At 47.6% G+C, this 18,663-nt stretch overlaps 1 protein-coding gene across 1 annotated transcript in view; it reads right to left on the bottom strand.

The window, feature by feature from the left end:
• HIP1 (huntingtin interacting protein 1) overlaps positions 1–15,863 on the bottom strand; it is a 126,761-nt gene extending 110,898 nt beyond the window's left edge. Inside the window, exon 1 of the mRNA XM_080940442.1 lies at positions 15,701–15,863. Within this exon, the coding sequence (XP_080796568.1) occupies positions 15,701–15,820 (120 nt within the window). The 5' untranslated portion in view covers positions 15,821–15,863. The remainder of the gene's footprint in view (positions 1–15,700) is intronic.
• Between the last annotated feature and the right edge of the window lie 2,800 nt (positions 15,864–18,663).

Genomic DNA, 18,663 nt, shown 5'->3' with positions numbered 1-18,663 from the left:
GGGCAGGGGCTCTACCACTGAGCCACGCCCCCAGCCCCTCACTGGGGGATTCTGGGCAGGGGCTCTACCACTGAGCCACGCCCCCAGCCCCTCACTGGGGGATTCCAGGCAGGGCACTACCACCAAGCTCCTCTCAAGTCTTCTACTAAGTCCCTCACTGGAGAATTCTAGGCTCTAGCTGTACCAACAAGCCATGCTCCCAGGCCTCTTTTGCTCCCTGTTTTGAGAGAAGAATGGCTTACACAGAACACTTGGCTGGCATGCATATATCACCGGATACCAGCTCAGGAACAAGAATACAGCCCCAGGGTGGACAAGATGAATCAGAGGGTAAAAGTACTTCTTGTGAAAACTTGACAAGCTGAGTTCAGTCCTCAGGACCCACAGTGGAAGGAGAGAACCAATACCTAAAAATAGCCCTCAGACCTCCATGTCCGAGGCATGCACATGACCATAACCCTCACACATGCATAATTCTAACAGGCAAACAAAATAATCAGAGAACACTGCCCCAGTTAAGGCACACCCAAAGGATACTAAAAGTATATGGCACCTGATTTTGACCAAACGTGGCCTTGGGGCTAGAAAACGGCTCAAACACAAGCTTGCACACTGCGTGGGCTGCCAAATGTTTCAGCGGGTAAAGGTGCTTGCCGCCAAGCCTGATGATCTGAGTTTGATCCTTGGGACTCACGTGGTGAAAAAGAAGTGACTTCTAGAAGTTGTCTTCTGATGCCTATATCCAACAACATGACACTCAGTAAGTGTGTGTGCTGCTCTTGCATCTGCAAACACACACACACACACACACACACACACACATAAAAATAAATAAAACTTTAAAAAAATGAGTAAGCAAATGTAATAATAAGAAAGAAAGGAAGGAAGGAAAGAAACAAAGAGAGAAGGAAAGGAAGAAAGGAAAGATGGAAGGTACCCTTCACTGATGCTGTTGCTTATGTGGTTGATCTAAGCTTCCTTGCTAAGTCCTGGACCACCACTAAAAAGATTAATGAGAAACTAACAGGTTCTTGGCATCTATGGAAAGTAGGTCGAAAACGCAAATGAATAGAACCCCAAAACTCAAAGCACCCCGTAACAAAGTCATTCTGTGTAGATTCCCAGGCGTCATCTCTCAGATGCACCGGGACGCTCGCCTGGAGACTCGCCCACGGTCCCTCCACAGCTCTGTCCTTTGCAGCCCCTGCTCCTCTTGGGAGCATGAACTATGCCTGCGACCCATGCTGAATGAGTCCGTCCCCAGACCTTGCATTTTCTTTAGACACATCTGTGGTCTTGTCTCCTCCTTCTGAAAACTCCACCACCCACCTGATCGGTCCACATTTCATTGGCACTGGTGTTTAACAAGTTAATGCCCTTTGCTAAGTGCCTGGCCACCACACTAAAAAGCTAAGTGACAAAGTTATGCGTCCTTGGCATCTATGGAAGGTAGACAGAAAACACGGATGAACAGAAGCCAGAGACCACAGGCAAAGTGTGGATTAATGACGGTCTCTACTTCCTGGCTACGGGCTACGGCCATATTGGGAAGCAGTTGGCAGATACATGACTCATAGGTCAACTGCTTGCTTATGTTCCCGGATGCCTTTGAGAATGCTCCTGGGGAGGCTGGGTTTGAGACCCAACTTAAAGCACGTGTGGACAGACAACGGGCAAACCCCTACATACAACTGCCTTCTCCCTGGGAGGAGCTGTCTTTTCAATGTTGAGATAGAACATAAACGCAGCTGTGTTTGATGGTACACATCAGCGATTCCCGAGCCTGAAAGCCAGAGGAAGGATTGGCACTCAAGGTCTCCTGGGTTATGAAGCAAAGCCTGTGCTAATAGAGAACTCAAGGACAGGGTTGGGAAGGAAGCTCAATTAGTAAAGTCCTTGTTTGCAAGCATGAGGACTTAAGTTCAGCCCCGGAGTCCATGTTAAAAAGAGCCAAGGGTGGCTGGTGGTATATGCTTGCAATCCCAGCGATAGGGAGGCAGAGACGGGAAGATGGATTCTTATGGGGGTTCATTGACTACCTAGTCAGAGACCCGGTCTCGAAGAATAAGATAGGAGGGGCAGGCAGGGTGGCTCAGGGAGTAAAGGTGCTTGCTGCTAATCCTGGTGATCCAAAATCAAAACATGGGGAAAGGAGAGAATGGATTCCCAAAAGTAGTTTCCCTGTACATTTTCATGTCTGCCATGGTGCACCATACACATACACACACACACACACACACACACACACACACACACACACACACACACACTATATTAATTAATACATAAATAGCACCTAAGGAAAAACAACCAAGGTTGTCCAACCTTCTCATGCATCAGACCTGTACACACAGGAGCACATGCACACATGGACAAAAAGGAGAAGGGAAAAGCTGGGTAAGTGGCTAAGGGCACATACTGCTTCTACAGAAGACCCAGGGTCAGTTTCTAGCACCCACACTGATTGTCTCACACCACCTGTAACTGCAGCTTGGGTCCATCTGACACCCTTTTCTGGACTCTTTGGGCACCTGTACTCACATGCACGAACGCATGCGCTCTTGCACACACACACACACACACACACACACACACACACACACTCAGACATGCACACACACGCACACAAATAAAATACGATCTGTAAGGAGACCTTATCTCAAAACAAAGTAAAACAAAGAAAGAAACAGAGAATGATTGAAGCATAGAAGGCTTCACGAAACAGTAATCTCCGGCTAACAGGCTGCCGGCTGGTGCTCCAAACCACTCAACTGAACACAGGGCAGCTTCCACTCCGTTGCGATCGCTTCCTATCTTTCAGCAGTTTTACTATCTGAGCAATGGGCTCTGGGTACTGATTCCCTTCTGCCCAGAAACCCCAGAAAAAAAACGGCAGAGGAAAGGGGATTGCAAGTTTAAGGCTATCCCTGTCTCAAAACAAAACATAATAAAAATATATTAACTTGTGTTTGATTTCTTTTAAATTAATACAGAGATCCTGCTGGTCTGTGACTCCTGGCTTCAAGCTATCCTCCTGTCTTGGCTCTCCAATGCTGGCATGGCCTGTGTCTCTCTGCCCCCTCCACTCCCCATTACAATGTTTCCCTTAGCCTTGGGCTTGTGGATTTGAGCACTCACTCTTCCTGCCTCTGCCTCCTGAGTCGCTGGGACTCGGCACACATCACTAGTCTCAGTTCCCTTTTCCGGTGCTGGGATAGAACGTTCTGAGAAAACAACCTAAGGGAGGAAGGCTTATCCTGGCTCAGATTCACCATAGAGGGATGTTGAGAGGACTTAACGTCCACACTGTATCCACACTCAGTCAGAGTGATGAGCTAACACGCACATGCTGCGGCTCGGTTCACTGTCTGTTGTATACAGTCCAGGATCCTCTGCCTAGGGAATGGTTCTGCCCACAGTTACCATGGGTCACTCCATGTCAATTAATGAAGCCAAGTCCCTCTCAGAGGCTGACCCTTAATCTAGATAGTTTCTCGCAGGTGTGCTCAAAGGCCCCTCTCGAAAGTGAGTCTAGAGGCTGTCAAGTTGACAATTAGCATTAACCATCACATCACTATGTCCAAGGAGGGTACACATGGGCCATTTTTTTTTCCTGGAAGGAATTTAAGATATCTAAGTATGTCTGGAAAAAATCAAATCTGTGTACCGTTTCAATTGAGGTTGGTTGGTTGGTTTAGAGGTTTGGTTGTTTGCTAGTTTAATTACCAGCCACAGACTAGGCTTCCACTTAAAAAAATATTTTTTAAAGGGGTGGGGTGGGGTGGGGTGGGGCTACGGAGAGATGGCTCAGTGGAAGGCGACTGCTGTCACACCTAATGACCAGGGTTAGATCCTGCCACCTATATGGCAGAAGGTGAGAACTGCCCTTTCACCTTCACATGCACACAATAATTGTTTTGAAAAATGTAAAGGCAGATACGGCCTTGACTACCTGTAATCCTCACCCTTCAGGAGGCAGGAGTTCAAGAAGGAGTTCAAGGTCGTCCACAAGTATGTGGAAAGCTGGAAGCCAACCTGGGTAGGAAGTGAGACATGGTCTCAAACAAAATAAAATGAGTAACCTCTGTGATCAGACGTGCGCCAGATTCCTGTGCACTCTCGAGCAAATCACTGAACCCGTTCAGTTTCCGTGTGACTCATCTTTTAGTTGATGGCCCAAAAGAGGTTTTTTTGTTTTGTTTTTAGATATTTACTTATTTATTTTATATATAAGTACACTGTAGCTGTCTTAAGACACACCAGAAGATTCCATTACAGATGGTTGTGAACCATCATGTGGTTGCTGGGATTTGAACTCAGGACCTCTGGAAGAGCAGTCAGTGCTCTTAACCACTGAGCCATCTCTCCAGTCCCCCAAAGAGGTTCAATGTAAGTGTGACTTTGGATGCAGTGTTAGCTGGCACTGAATCACAGGCGGCACCGGAAGCCTGGATGGCGCACCCCGGCTTCCTGAACCGTCTCACCAACGTATTAGCAGTGGTAGCGGCTGTGTGTCCAAGAAATAAATACTTCTCTCTCTCCCTCCGTCTCAACCACAGGTCCCTCTCCCCTCACTAACATCAGACTGCACTTCCCAACGCAAGCTGGGAACAAGGTTCCTCCCTGCCTGCCCAGGCAGGAAAAACAGGAAGTAGCCTCCACCCTGTCGGGAGGTGGGACTGACAAACTCCCTTTGGCTAGGTGGGCAATATTCCAGGCCATCAGAGTTTCTGGAAGCAGCAGCAGACAGACTGGCCACGGGCCCGCTCCTGCCACACCCACATCTTACACTGCACCTCAGGGAATAGAATATGCACTGGGGTGCGCAGTGCAGCCGGGTTGCCTTGAAGACTGGCCAAGCAAGGAACCTTCTGGAGTGCCTGAGAGGGTCATGGGATCTGCTCTTTGGGTCCCATTGCTTCTGAAAGTGCATCCCAGGGTTCTGAGTGCCCCATGGCTCTAATCCCTAGTCACTATTCCCCAGTCAGAGATCCATCCAATAGAGCATCTAAGTGATTACTAGAAATATATAAATGAAGGGCCAGCAAGAGGGCTCATCAGGAAAAGATACTTGCAGCCAAACCGGACAACCTGAGTTTGATCCGCAGGACCCACATGGTGGGAGGAGAGAACTGATTCCCATAAGTTGTCCTCTGACCTCTATACAAACACTACTGCTGCAACACACACACACACACACACACACACACACACAGTATATATGGATATAGAAGGATTGGGAATCTGAGGCCACCCTGGGCTATATAAGGCTTTGTCTCCAAAAAAAAAAAAAAAAAAAAGAGGAAAAAGAAAGAGAGAGAGAAATAAATGAGTATCTTTTGAATGTGGAAGCCTCCTTACAGGTTCCTGAGCAGAGAGAACAAGAAGGGCCTTCTGCAATGGCCTCCAGTCTCTTGTTTTGCAAGCAGCACACTAGCACAGTTAGACTTTTTTACTCTCAGAAGAGCTGGCTCAGGCTATCTACATGTGAGGGATCCCTTAATCAAATGTTCAGAATGCCTGGGAGTGTGGCTCAGTGATAGAGCCCCTGCCTAGAACCCCCCCCCCAGTGAGGGGCTGGGGGCGTGGCTCAGTGGTAGAGCCCCTGCCTAGAATCCCCCAGTGAGGGGCTGGGGGTGTGGCTCAGTGGTAGAGCCCCTGCCTAGAATAACCCAGTGAGGGGCTGGGGGCGTGGCTCAGTGGTAGAGCCCCTGCCTAGAATCCCCCAGTGAGGGTCTGGGGGCGTGGCTCAGTGGTAGAGCCCCTGCCTAGAATCCCCCAGTGAGGGGCTCAGTGATAGACTTCAAAGCTCTGGGTTTCACCTCTAGCACTAGAAAGAAGGAAACCAGCATTTTTGCTTGGGACAAGAACACTTTCAGATTCTGAAGTTTCTCATATTTTGGACATTTGAGATATTTCAAGGGTGAGAGCTGAACATTTAAACACAACATTTAGTTGCTTCATACCTAATACATATAGCCTGAGGTAATTTCATCCTTTTGGAATAGATTTTCTTGTGCCTGTGTGTGTGTACACATGTGTGTGCACATGTGCATGTGCGTGTGTATAAATGAGCAGGCACATGTGTGTATGTGCATGGAAAAGCCAGAGGACAACCTTAGGTGTTGACCCTCATAAACCAACCACCTTTTTCCCCCACAAGAGAGGGAGTCTCTAATTTGCCTGGAACTTACACAGTAGTCTAGGCTGGCTGGCCGGCCAGTAAGCCCCAGAGATCTGTCTCTCTCTGCCTTCTACCAAAGCACTAGAATTTTAAGTATGTATGCTAGATTCCTTTTACATGGGTTCTAGTAGATTGAACTCAGTTTCCCATGTTTGTGGGATAAGCATATAACTGACTGACCACCAGCATAGCCTTTGCTGCTTTGGTTCTTAGAGACAGAGTCTTTCTTGTAGCCCAGGCTAGCCTGGACCCCTGGATTCCATGCCTCAGTCCCATGAGCAGTTGGGATTGGAAGTGTGTGCTATGGACACCAGGCATAATGGTGAATTGCTTTTTAAGATTTTGATTTGGGGGGCTGGAGAGATGGCTCAGTGGTTAGAGCACTGGCTGCTCTTCCAGAGGTCCTGAGTTCAAATCCCAGCAACCACATGGTGGTTCACAACCATCTGTAATGAGATCTGAAGCCCTCTTCTGGTGTCTGAAGACAGCTACAGTGCACCTATATATAATAGATAAATCTTTTTTTAAAAATATTTTTATTTTGATTTATGTGTACGTTTGTGCATCTCTGTATATGAGATGTAAGTACAGTGCCCAAGGACATCAGAAGAGGTCACTGGATCTCCTGGAGCTGGAGTCATAAAAGGTTGTGAGCAGCCTAAGGTGTGTGCTAGTGACCAAACTCTGGTCCTCCCTAAGAGCATCAAATACAATTTCTTCAGCTCCCCGTGGTTAATCTTGATTGTCACCTTGATATTTATAATCATCTAAGCAGAGTAGCTCAGCCAGCTCACAGTAGAGCTTGAGACTCTTTGGGTCACCTAGGAGACAAGCCTGTTGGCTCATCTAGGCCAGTGCTTTCAGAGGATTGATCTGAGCAGAAGAGAGAGACCCAGTCTGAAGGTGGATGGCACCATTCCCTGAGGTCCTGGACTGCATAATAAGAGGAGAAAGCAAACTGAGCACCAGCATCCATCTTGCTCTGCTTCCTGACTATGGATACAATGTAACAACAGCCTCATGCTCCTGCCCTCATGCCTTCCCTGCAGTGATGGACTGCACCTTTGAACTGTGAGCCACAGTAAGCCCTTTCTCCCTTCAGTTGCTCCGGTCACAGATTTTGTAACAGCAATGAGAACATCATACTTGCTTTAGGTTTATATTTTATTTTATTTTTAGACAGAGTCTTGATAATGCTGCCCATTCCAGCCATGAACTCCTAGCTTCATTCAGTCCTCCTGCCTCACCTTCCTGAGTACCTGGGAATACAGATACAAACCATCACCTCTTTTGTCTCTGCCTCCCTTGTTTATGTCTAGCTAATGGACACACCAGCACCTACCTTCTACAGTGTCCCCCAATGGACGATGAGACTCACAGCCATGTCCAAGGGGGAACTATCAACACAGGAAGCCAAGATTAGAAGATTAGTGCTTGCATAAGTGTAATGATATACTACAGACCAGCGATTCAGACTCAATAGAGTATATGACCCACATACAACCAGACCACAGGGGGTACCTGGTACATGTTTGAGTTATACAAAGGCAAGAACCAGGGACCCTGGTGGTATCATATCACACAAAATCTTGGGATGACCTTGAAACTATTTGTTTTTGAGACGAAGTCTAACATAGTTAGACTCATAGCCTCAGCTTGCCTGGTACACCATATGTAGACCAGGCTAGTGTCAAACTCATAGAGATCCACCTGTCTCTGCCTCCTCAGCCATAGGATTAAAGGTGTCTGCATTTTTTTAAAATATTCATTCCCGAGTATATATATGTGCACTGTATGTGTGCAGGTGCCTGTAGAATCCAGAATGGAGTATTGGATTCCCTGGAACTGGAGTTGCAGGTAGTTGTAAGGCCCCTAATGTGAGTGCTGGAATTTGAACCTATGTCCTCTTCAGCAGCTTCAAGCATTCTTAACCATCAAGCCATCTCTCTAGCCTGATTTATAAATTTTGGTTATCTGTATGTAATGTGTGGGAGTACGTGTATGCCCATGGAGGACCTTAGAGGTTGTCCAGTTCTCTGGAGCTGGAGTTACAGGTGGGTGTGAACTGCCTTATACAGCTGCTGGGAACTGAACTCTGAGCCTCTGCAAGAGCAGGGTGCACTTAGTCACTAAGCCATCTCTCCACCCTCGTCCCTGAACTCCCGATCCTTCTGCCTTTACTCCCAAGTTCTAGGATGACAGGCACACGTTAACAGGCCTGGTTTATGTGATGTTGGAGATGGAACCCAGGGCTTTGACCTAGGCAAGAACTCTACCAACTGAGCTATAAAGTTTCAGCCCCCAACAAAGGTTCTTGAAAAAAAAAAGGGGGGGGGGACCAGTAAAGAAAGAAAAAGGAAAACCAGATGGTGGTGCATACCTTTAATCCCAGCACTCAGGAGGCAGAGGCAGGAGGATCGCAGAGTTTGAGGCCAGCCTGGTCTTCAGAGTGAGTTCCAGGATAGCCAGGGATACACAGAGAAACCCTGTCACAAAAGAAAGGAAGGGAGGAAAAAAGGAAAGAAGGAAGGAAGGAAAAGGGAGGGGGAGGAAGGGAGAAAAAGAAAATGGTGGGGAGGGCAGGCACATGAGGAACTAAGACCTGGACATGGGGACATCACAGCATGGAGACATCACAACAAGCACTGTGTTGAAGAAGAAGGAAAGAGGTGGGGCCAGAGATAGAGAGGGACCAATGGCTGGGCCACAGGGCATGGAAGGGGGTGCAGATGACTTGAGAGACAGTCCACAGGACAGGAAGTCAGGAAGGGGATGTGGTGAGGCAAGAAACTGTGGATGTGAGAGCCAAGGAAGTGGACAGATGTAAAAGGGAAGTGGGGGTGAGGTCAGCATTGTGGGGACCCCAAAGATTAGGGGAAGGAAGGAGGAATAAAGCAAGCAGATGTCAGGTAGGACCAAAGATGGCTAACACCATCAACAGGTAGGACCTGGGAGACAAATCCGTAAGCACGCATATAAGGGAGCAACTAGACTGGGGGGGGAAGATCTATCCTAAATATGGACTTTTAGTTCTTCAGGCTGGGGTCCCACACTGCATAATAAAAGGAGAGAGCGAGCTGAGCACCAGCATCCTTCTCTCCCTGCTTCCTGATTGCGGTTGTCATGTGAGCAGCTGCCTCAATGCCATGTAACTAGCTGCCTTACCCACCATGATGGAGTGTGTCCCTCCTCTACATTCTACCCCCTATTCCCCACCCCCACAGCCTTTAGTTTTAACACCCTTAAAAGTCTGCTACTTCATTCCTTTGACCACAACAGAGTCCCTCCCCTCTGCTGATTCACAGCTCTTCCGGGGCTAATCTTGATCTTACTCATCACTCCACGGTATGTGCTCCCCAAAATAATATTAAAAGAATAAACAGCCCACAGAGAAAAGCTTTTTTGTCTATAGAAATATGGTTGGGGGGGGTCAAGCATGGTGGGTATGCTTTAATCCCAGCATGTCAGTGACTGACAGAGGCAGGAGGATCACATATTCAAAGAGATCTGTATAGTGTGACCCTGTCTTATAAATTAGAACTAGGGACACCTGCTGCCAAGATCAACAACCTCAGTTTGGCCACCAGGGCCCACTGTGGGAGGTCAAAACCAAGTCTTCCAAGTTGTCCTCTGATCTCTACATGCAAACCACATACAGAGACATACAAAACAGACAGACAGACAGACAGACAGACAGACAGGGCTAAATAAAAATTTGGGTCAAGATATTTTCCTCATCTGACTGGTTATGTCCCCCGTCCCCCAACACCTTCCAGAAATATCCTCATGTCTGACTGGAGGGCATCACCGTGGGCTGGGCCTAACATGGGGAACCTGACACCCTGGCTTTGAGTCTTCCCCCTTTCACTCGCTCACTAGTTGACCAAGCTGACAGACTCTCTGAAGGCTGACGTCATTTATCATCATCCTTATAAACTGTAAAGTGCTTCCCAAACGTGGTGTTGTTACAGCAGCTTTCCCCAATCCCCTCTCTGTAGGCCACAGCAGGTCTTTGTGCTTGCTAGGCAACATTCTACAGTAAAGCTACATCTACAGGGGAGCTAAATCTCCCCCGTGTCACAGTAGCTTTAGAAAGAAAGAAAGAAAGAAAGAAAGAAAGAAAGAAAGAAAGAAGGAAGGAAGGAAGGAAGGAAGGAAGGAAGGAAGGAAGGATAAAAGCATAGGGCTGGGGAGATAGCTCAGTGGGTAAGAACACAATCGCAAAAGCACAAGGACCTAAGTTCGAATCCCGGCCCCCATGTTTAAAACAATGTCCGGCATGGCCACATACACCTGCAACCCCAGTGCTGAGGATGCTGGCAGAGACAGGAGGCTGGGAGTTTGCAGCACAGCTCTGGGTTCAGTGAGAGATCCTGTCTGATGTCCCTTGTGCATACATGGAGAGTACATTTACACACACACCCACACACATAATAAGCTGTAATTTTAAAAAATTTGAATCACATGTTTATGGTAATCATACACATTTTTTCCATTCCTGCTGGAAAAATGATACTAAAGTCACAAGGAATAGAGCATACACCTATGATGCGCACACCCAGGGAGGTGTCCTCAGGATGGTCAGGAGTCCAAGGTCATCCTTGACTAAGTAGTAAGTTCAAGGACAGCCTGAGCTACATAAGACCCTGACCTAGAAGCAAACAAATAAAATAAAACAATACTAGAGTACTGTCAGCCAATGAAATCAAGCCAGTTATTTGGGAGGCCAAGGCAGGAGAATTACAGACTTGAGGCCAGTCTGGGCCTATACAGCAAGTATCACAGCTGTGGTGATTTAGTGAGACGCTGTCTCAAACTAAAATTTATGGTTTATTTTATTTCTATGTTGTGTGTGTGCGTGCGTGCATGCGTGCGTTTCCTGGAAATAGTTATAGGTAGTTGTGAGGCCACTTGGTGTGGGCACTCTCTCGAAGAGCAGGAGGTGTTGTTAACCACCTTCCAGTCCCTAAACTTGAAACTAAAACAAAGGCTGGGGATGCAATCTGGTTAGAGTGTGCTTGCCTAACACACACACAAAGCCTGACCAGACATGGTAGAGCATGTCTGCAGTTCCAGTATTGGGAAGTGTAGGCAGGAGCACCAGGAGTTCAAGGTCAGCCAGCTTCCACCATACATCAAGTCTAAGTCCAGACTGGTCTACAAAGCAAAACAAAGCACAAACCAAGAAAATAACACAGAAGAGGGGACGGGAAACCTTCTTGCAAACGTTCTGCTTTTTCCTTACTTGGACTCTTCCTGTACTTGAAGGAACAAGTCCATTACCATCCTTATCCATCCATAAATGTGTTAGCAATACATACGCTTTTCTCTTCTGTGTGTGTGTGTGTGTGTGTGTGTGTGTGTGTATGAGACAGTGTGTGTGCATGCCATGCTACATACGTGGTGGAGGTCATAAAATCACCTCAGGTGCCAGTCAACTTCCACCTCATTTGAGATAAGGTCTCACCTTGAGATAAGGTTTTCACCACACGCCCCAAGCTAGCTGGCCTATGAGTTTCCATGGACACTCCTGTGTCAGACTCCTATCTCTCTGTTAAGAGCACTGGGGTTACCGACGCCTGTTCCCATGCTTAGCAGTACCTGGGACCTAGGGATTCAAACTCAGGTCCTCGCACTTGTGCAGTGTCTTAGGGTTTTACTGCTGTGAACAGACACCATGACCAGGGCAACTCTTATAAGGACAACATTTAACTGGGGTTGGCTCACAGGTTCAGAGGTGTGGTCCAGTATCATCAAGGTGGGAACATGGCAGCATCCAGGCAGGCATGGTGCAGGAGGAGCTGAGAGTTCTACATCTTCATCTGAAGGCTGCTAGGAGAAGACTGGCTTCCAGGCAGCTAGGGTCTTATAGCCCACACCCACAGTGACACACTTACTCCAACAAGGCCACACCTACTCCAACAGGGGCACACCTTCTGATAGTGCTACTCCCTGGGCCGAGCATACTCAAACTATCACACGCAGCAACCACTGAGCCATCTTCCCAGTCTCTCTCCCTCTTACACATTAAAGTCCTAGTAAATACAGAATCAACTCAGTAAGATCAAAAATAAGTATAATGTCAAAGAAGAAATTACTACTCTTGTCCCTAACACCCAACTAATGCTTGTGCTGAGTTGAAACAGCAACAAGGTGATGGTGGGGTACAGCCTGGGCTGGTCAGTGGTCCCCATTCTGGAAGGGACAGTGGCCATGTGACATTCTGAAAACAGTGTTGGGAGTTAAGAAGGACAGACTGCCTGGAAGAGGCTGCCCCTGGGACAGAGAAAACACCACAATAGTTTGCACATTATGCAAAATGCCTTCGTGCGTATTATCTAATGCATTACAATCAAGCTGTTATCTGACCTCCATCCTCACGCGTGCCATGAACACCCCTGCATACACTGCAAGGTCAAATATTATGTTTTGATTGACTGACTGATTGATTGATTATATGAGTATACTGTAGCTGTCGATACCAGCAGAGGGTTGTGAGCCATCATGTGGTTGCTGGGAACTGAACTCAGGACCTCAGTGCTCTTAACTGCTGAGCCATCTCTCCAGCCCCATTATGGTTATTTTATATATGTGTGTTGTATACTTATGTGCACAAATGAGGTCTACTTTGGGTGTTTTCCTCTATTTTTTTTCCACTTTTTTTTTAATAGACAGTTGAATCTCACTGATTTGGCTAAAACAGGACCTACAACTATTTTGTTTTGTTTTAATGTGGGTCCTGGAGATCTGAACTCAGGTCCCCAAGCTTGCGCACCAGACATAATCACTGAACCATAATCATAAGGCTGTGGGTTCCATCCTCAGCACTGCCTAAAACCAGCCATGGTGGGACACTCCTGCAATCCCAGCACTCAGGGTGGAGGCAGGGGGATCAAGGATTCAAGATCATCTTTGTCTCATAGCTAGTCAGAGATCAGCAGAACTACAAGAGATCCTGTCTCAAGACAAAAAGAAATGAAGAGAACTCAATTATCTTCCGGGGCTGCTCAGGACTCAGAGGTAGCAAGGCGGTGGTTAAAGGCTGGCACCACTTCCAACTGTGTTACCCAGCAAGTTCTTTAAGCTCGGTAGGCCTCAATTTCCTCTAAGCAAAATGGGGCTGATAACCACTCCATCAGCTCTTGAGAAGATTAAAGATAGCAAATAAAGTACTGTGCTCAGAGGGGCCTCCACACATAGTAATTAGCTACAATTACTATAAAACCCTTGCTGATTCTCTTGGTCTCTGAAGATACCAATGTTTTTGTTTGTTTGCTCATTTGTTTTGGTTTTTTATTTTTTAACTTTTGGGTTACTGAAATTCTTTTGGAGATAGGGTCTCACTGTGTATAGCCATAGTTAGCCTGGAATGTGCTACTGAGACCACACTAGTTTCAGCCTCGAAAGGATCCTCCTGTCTCTGCCTCCTACCAGCTTGAAAGAGTTTCAACAACTGAGTTGGATTGTGGTGGCTCTTGGGGAGGCCAAGGCAGGGAGATTGATGAAAGTTTGAGGGCCAGCCTGGTCTACAAAGTGAGTTCCAGGTCAGCCAGGGCTGTTACACAGAGAAAGCCTATCTCAAAAAACCAAAAAGAAAAAAAAAAAAAAAAAAAGGATATACACACACACACACACACACACACACACACACATCAAATCTGGCCAATAACAAGTGTTATTTCAGTGTTCTACAGAAGGTAAAATTAGACACTGACCTACCAGTCTTCTTGTTGGGCAACTAGGAAAAATGTTAGTTGTGGCTGGAAACATTCAAATGCCTAATTTCTCATACTTTATATTAAGTTCAAACTTTTAAAAACATTTAAAAAGTAATTTTGGGTATATGTGTATAGAGGGGGTGTTCATGGTACAGCTCGGATATGGAGGTCAGAGGGCAACTTGGTCCCTCCCTGGGATGAAACTCAGGTGACCAGACTAGCTGGCAGGCTAGTTGGCCTTTATCCCTAAGCTCAAACTTTTAAGTCTAACTTACTGCTCCTGTCTGAATCATCAGGGATTCTCAAAGGGTGGATGCTATAAAATAGTTCCAGTTTATTTGCTTCTTTCAGTTAAAAAAAAAATAAAAAAGAGGTTGTAGGGGGCAGAATATAAAAAACTCTCTCTCTCCCTTTTTTTTTTTTTTTTTTTTTTTTTAAGCCTCAAGGTTCAGAAGATCTGAGGGAAAACACACACACACACACACACACACACACACACACACACACACAAAACAAAACTCCAAACCCTGTAGACATTGAGAGGTAAGTGAATGTCGGTCTTTCTTCCTCCCAGGGTACAATTACTCCCCTTCACACCTCCCCCCTATATACATACAGGAGAAGTGGAGCCAGGGGTCTTAGAAACAGGAGGTGGATTAAAGTCCCCTGGAGTGAAAAGGCTATCTTCCGTGCACTTCCGTCCATTAATAGAACACGCGGGCCCTCCCTATCTCTTCCATCTTTCCTGCTCACAGAACAACACAACAGGGGACCTGCCTCTGGCTGAAGTCAACTCGATCTTCAAAGCAGAACTTGGAGAGCCAGAGTAGAAGAAATCTACGGGCCCAGATTCCGAAGTGGGACCCAAAGGGTTGTACTCTCAGAAACTGATTTTCTATACAGATGAATTGATAACTACACACCCCTCGCCTCACAACTTGACTCAGCCCGATCAATACAGCATGCATAAAAGCTTGAGGTAAAACTGGATAGTGGCTTTTTTGTTGATAACCGCGGTGGAATTTTGGCCATCTGCCCTGGTGAGAACAGACAAATAAGGCAGGCGGTCTGCATATTAGCTGTCAGGCATATTTTGGAGCGTTGAAAGCAAAACCTCAAATCAGGATTCTGAGTATCACTGGAACAGCTTATCCCGACATGCGAGGGTCTGACAGTCCAAGCACCATAACTCCTATCCGAGACGGCGCGTCCCCATTCCCCCAAAGCTCACTTTCCAAGTTGGACCACACTTCACATTTCCCACCATCTTTCCCATCACTCAGACCCCTTTGACCCAGCCTCTGAGGCCGACAGCTGGGGCTGCTGAGAGCCAAGTTAGAGGCGCCGTTGAACGAAATGCTGGGAAGTTGAGGGGAGAAGTTAATACTAAAGTAAAGCGATCAGAGCCATTCTTCACACCCTCACGTTGGCATTCCCACACTTGCAAAAACCAAGTGACTTCCAAGTGCTTCCCCAGCCCAGGAGCACCCCTTCCATCAGTCTCTTTTCGACTCCCTTTGGCCTCCCTAATGAACCCTGACCGTGCTCACCGAGGCGGTCCCCTCAGCCGCAGGAATCTGCAGTTCCCCGGAGTGCACCCTGACCCCCGTGCCAGTAGAGATGCCCAGGTTCCGGACCTCCCTGGGACCTGCCTAATTCCGCACCCAAAATGATTCTGATCGCAGCCACTTTGCCCAATTCCCTCCCGGGCCTGCAAGACCCACTCCCTTCCGAGCCTCTCTAGCACCCAGCATCACTCCAGGTGCCCCAGGGATGCCCCAGGGTTCTCGATTCTCACCTGAGTCCGCTCGAAGCTCTCGCGCTCCGCAGCCTCCATCCCAGCACCAACCCCGCGCCGGCTCAACACTTTGGGCAGCGGGTTGGGTACCTGCTTCATGGAGCTGGCCATCCGGTCCATGTTGTCTGGGTGAACAGTCAGGGGCCCTCGGCCGCCCCGGGATCCCCGCGGTGCCTCCCGCCCCTCCCTACCCGCGGGGATCCGGCGCTAACGGAGACAGATTCCGTCTTCCATTGGTTGACAACGCTGTCCATCTCCCTCAGGACCCACCCCCATCTCTCCAAGAGGCTTTTCCCCACATCCCTCGTCCCACTTTGGAGGCACTCAGCTCACTTCACCGGCTGGCCCGCCTTAGGGCAGTCGGCATGCTTTGACTGGTCTGAAGGTTTGTCCATTATCATTAGTGGGCAGGACCTGGTGGGCTGCTGTCCCAGCCTGCTCCCCGACGCTCCGCCCCATGATCGATGCACCGCCTTCCAGGCCTAGGTCTGACCACTGTCATTGGTCTGAAGACTTATCTGTCAACACAGCAAGGCTGGCTTCGTGGGCTGCCCTAACCTTTTCTTGCTGGCTCCACCCTACATTCGTCACTCCTCCTTTGTTCCCACCCTCCAGGACCAAAACAGCAACATGATTACTCTGAAAGCTTGACCGTCATCTTAATGGGGCGGGGCCTGGCTGCCACAGACCTACCCTTGCTGACTCCACCCTACTTCGAAGCGCCACCTCCTGGGCTCTTTGCTGTGGGTTGCTGAGCACTAAGAGCTGCGGTCCAGCCGGCGCCACGAGTTCCCGAGGGGACAGCGAGGCAGATCAAGGGTAGTATAGCTGCACAGCTTTAACCAGGCTTGCCGGGGAACTCCGCGTCAGTGTGGTCCCGCGATGGCGGCCTTAGTGGTCCTCGAAGTCTCCTCCCCGTGCATTCCTATCTGCCGGTTCTGGAGGATCGCCGACCCGGGTCCCCAAGTACTGGGCTATGACTGCGAGTATCTTCCCAAAGCTTTCCAAACTTTGCTTCGTTCTTACCTTACCTTGGTAGAAACCCCAACAGATGCTCTTTGTTTATCTATGGCAGGAACCACTCCTATCCTGCTCTGGGAGCGTCTATGGACTGGGATGTGAGCTCCTCAGCCAAGAAAAGTTACACGTTTCTCTACTAACAAAACTAGTGGCACCATTAAGCATTAAAAAAAAAAAAAAAAAGATGATGCTATTTATCTATCTATGCAGTGGAACCCAGTACAAGTCTCACTTGTACTAAGCAATGTTTTAATTAATAAATGACAGCGTCGAACTCATATGGCTGAGTCCCTTGAATCCCTGTGGGCCACTATGCTTGACTTAATGTGTGTGTGGGACTGTGTTCATGCTGTGGAGGTCAGAAAGCAAATAAGATTCTGTTCTCTACCATGTGGATTCCAGGGATCTGACTTGGGTGGTATACCGGCTTAGTAGCAGTTTACCCACTGAGCTATTACACCAGTGGGACAGTTGTTTCAAGACACGTGTGGTGGCCCAAAGCTCTAGTTCCAAACACTTAAGAGGCAGAGGCAGATGGATCTCTGAGTTCAAGGCTAGCCTTGTCTATAGAGTGAGTTCCAGGACAGCAAGTACTGCATGTGTACGCGCGCGCGCGCACACACAACACACACACACACACACACACACAATTTCACTAAGAAGTCTAGACTGGCCTTGAACTCCCAGAAACCCTGCCTCAGCTTCTTTTTTGTATTTTTAAGATTTATTTATGGGCTGGAGAGATGGCTCAGTGATTAAGAGCACTTGACTGCTCTTCCAGAGGTTCTGAGTTCAATTCCCAGCAACCACATGGTGGCTCACAACCATCTGTAATAAGATCTGATGCCCTCTTCTGGTGTATCTGAAGACAGCTACAGTGTACTTATAATAAATAAATAAATAAATAAATAAATAAATAAATAATCCAACTTTATCTTAAAAAAGAACATAAAATAAAGATAAAAAAAGATTTATTTATTTATTGTTTATAAGTACACTGTAGTTGTCTTCAGACACACCAGAAGAGGGCATCAGATCTTATTACAGATGGTTGTGAGCCACCATGTGGTTGCTGGGAATTGAACTCAGGACCTCTGGAAGAGCAGTCAGTGCTCTTAACTGCTGAGCCATCTCTCCAGCCCCCTGCCTCAGCTTCTTGAATGCTAGGATCACAGGCACACACCTCTATAGGTACAACCCACGGATCCTCCAGCCTCCCACAAAGAAAGAGGTTCGGTTTATAGGTATGTCGCGAAGTGTGTGAGTGTGCACCTGTGCACATGGAAATCTGAAGCTGATGTCAGGGGTCATTATCACTCTTGCATCTTGCATCAAGTTAGGGTCTCAGGAAACCCAGAGCTTACTGATAAGGCTAGCCACACTAGCCAGTTTGCACTGAAGAGTCTGTTTCCCTCTGCAGAGGCTGGAATTTTCAGGCAGGCCACCACCCGCAGCTAGCCTAAGATCCTGATTGGGGCGATTCGTACACTTGATCAGCAATCACTTTAACTACTGTGCCATCATTGAAAGAGAAGTTTAATTTGAAACTGCCGATGAGATGATATCTTCTAAATTAGGAAGCTTGGGTAAAAATTCACGTTTGATAGAGGCATATAAGAGAGACAGAGCATTCGCAGGCACCGGGGAGCCACTGAAGGCTTTTGCCATGCACAGTGGCATTGTGGGTACCAAGTTTTGAAGCCTAGACAGAAGTGGTCCGAGGGAGTAGGGCCAACAGTAGGCTAGCATCTTAGGGTTCTTATTGCTGTGATGAAACATCATGACCAAAAGCAAGTTAGGGAGGAGAGGGTTTATTTGGCTTCCACTTCCACATTGTAGTCTGTCATTGAAGGAAGTCAGGACAGGAACTCAAAGCAGGACAGGAGCCTGGAGGCAGGAGCTGATGCAGAGGCCATGAGAAAGTGGCTTGCTCCTCATAGTTT

This window comes from Micromys minutus (assembly GCF_963924665.1).
Source record: "Micromys minutus genome assembly, chromosome: 29".
In the NCBI taxonomy this organism is placed as follows: Eukaryota; Metazoa; Chordata; class Mammalia; order Rodentia; family Muridae; genus Micromys; species Micromys minutus.
Note: the sequence above shows the minus strand (reverse complement) of the source record. Positions and strands in the feature narration are given on the sequence as shown.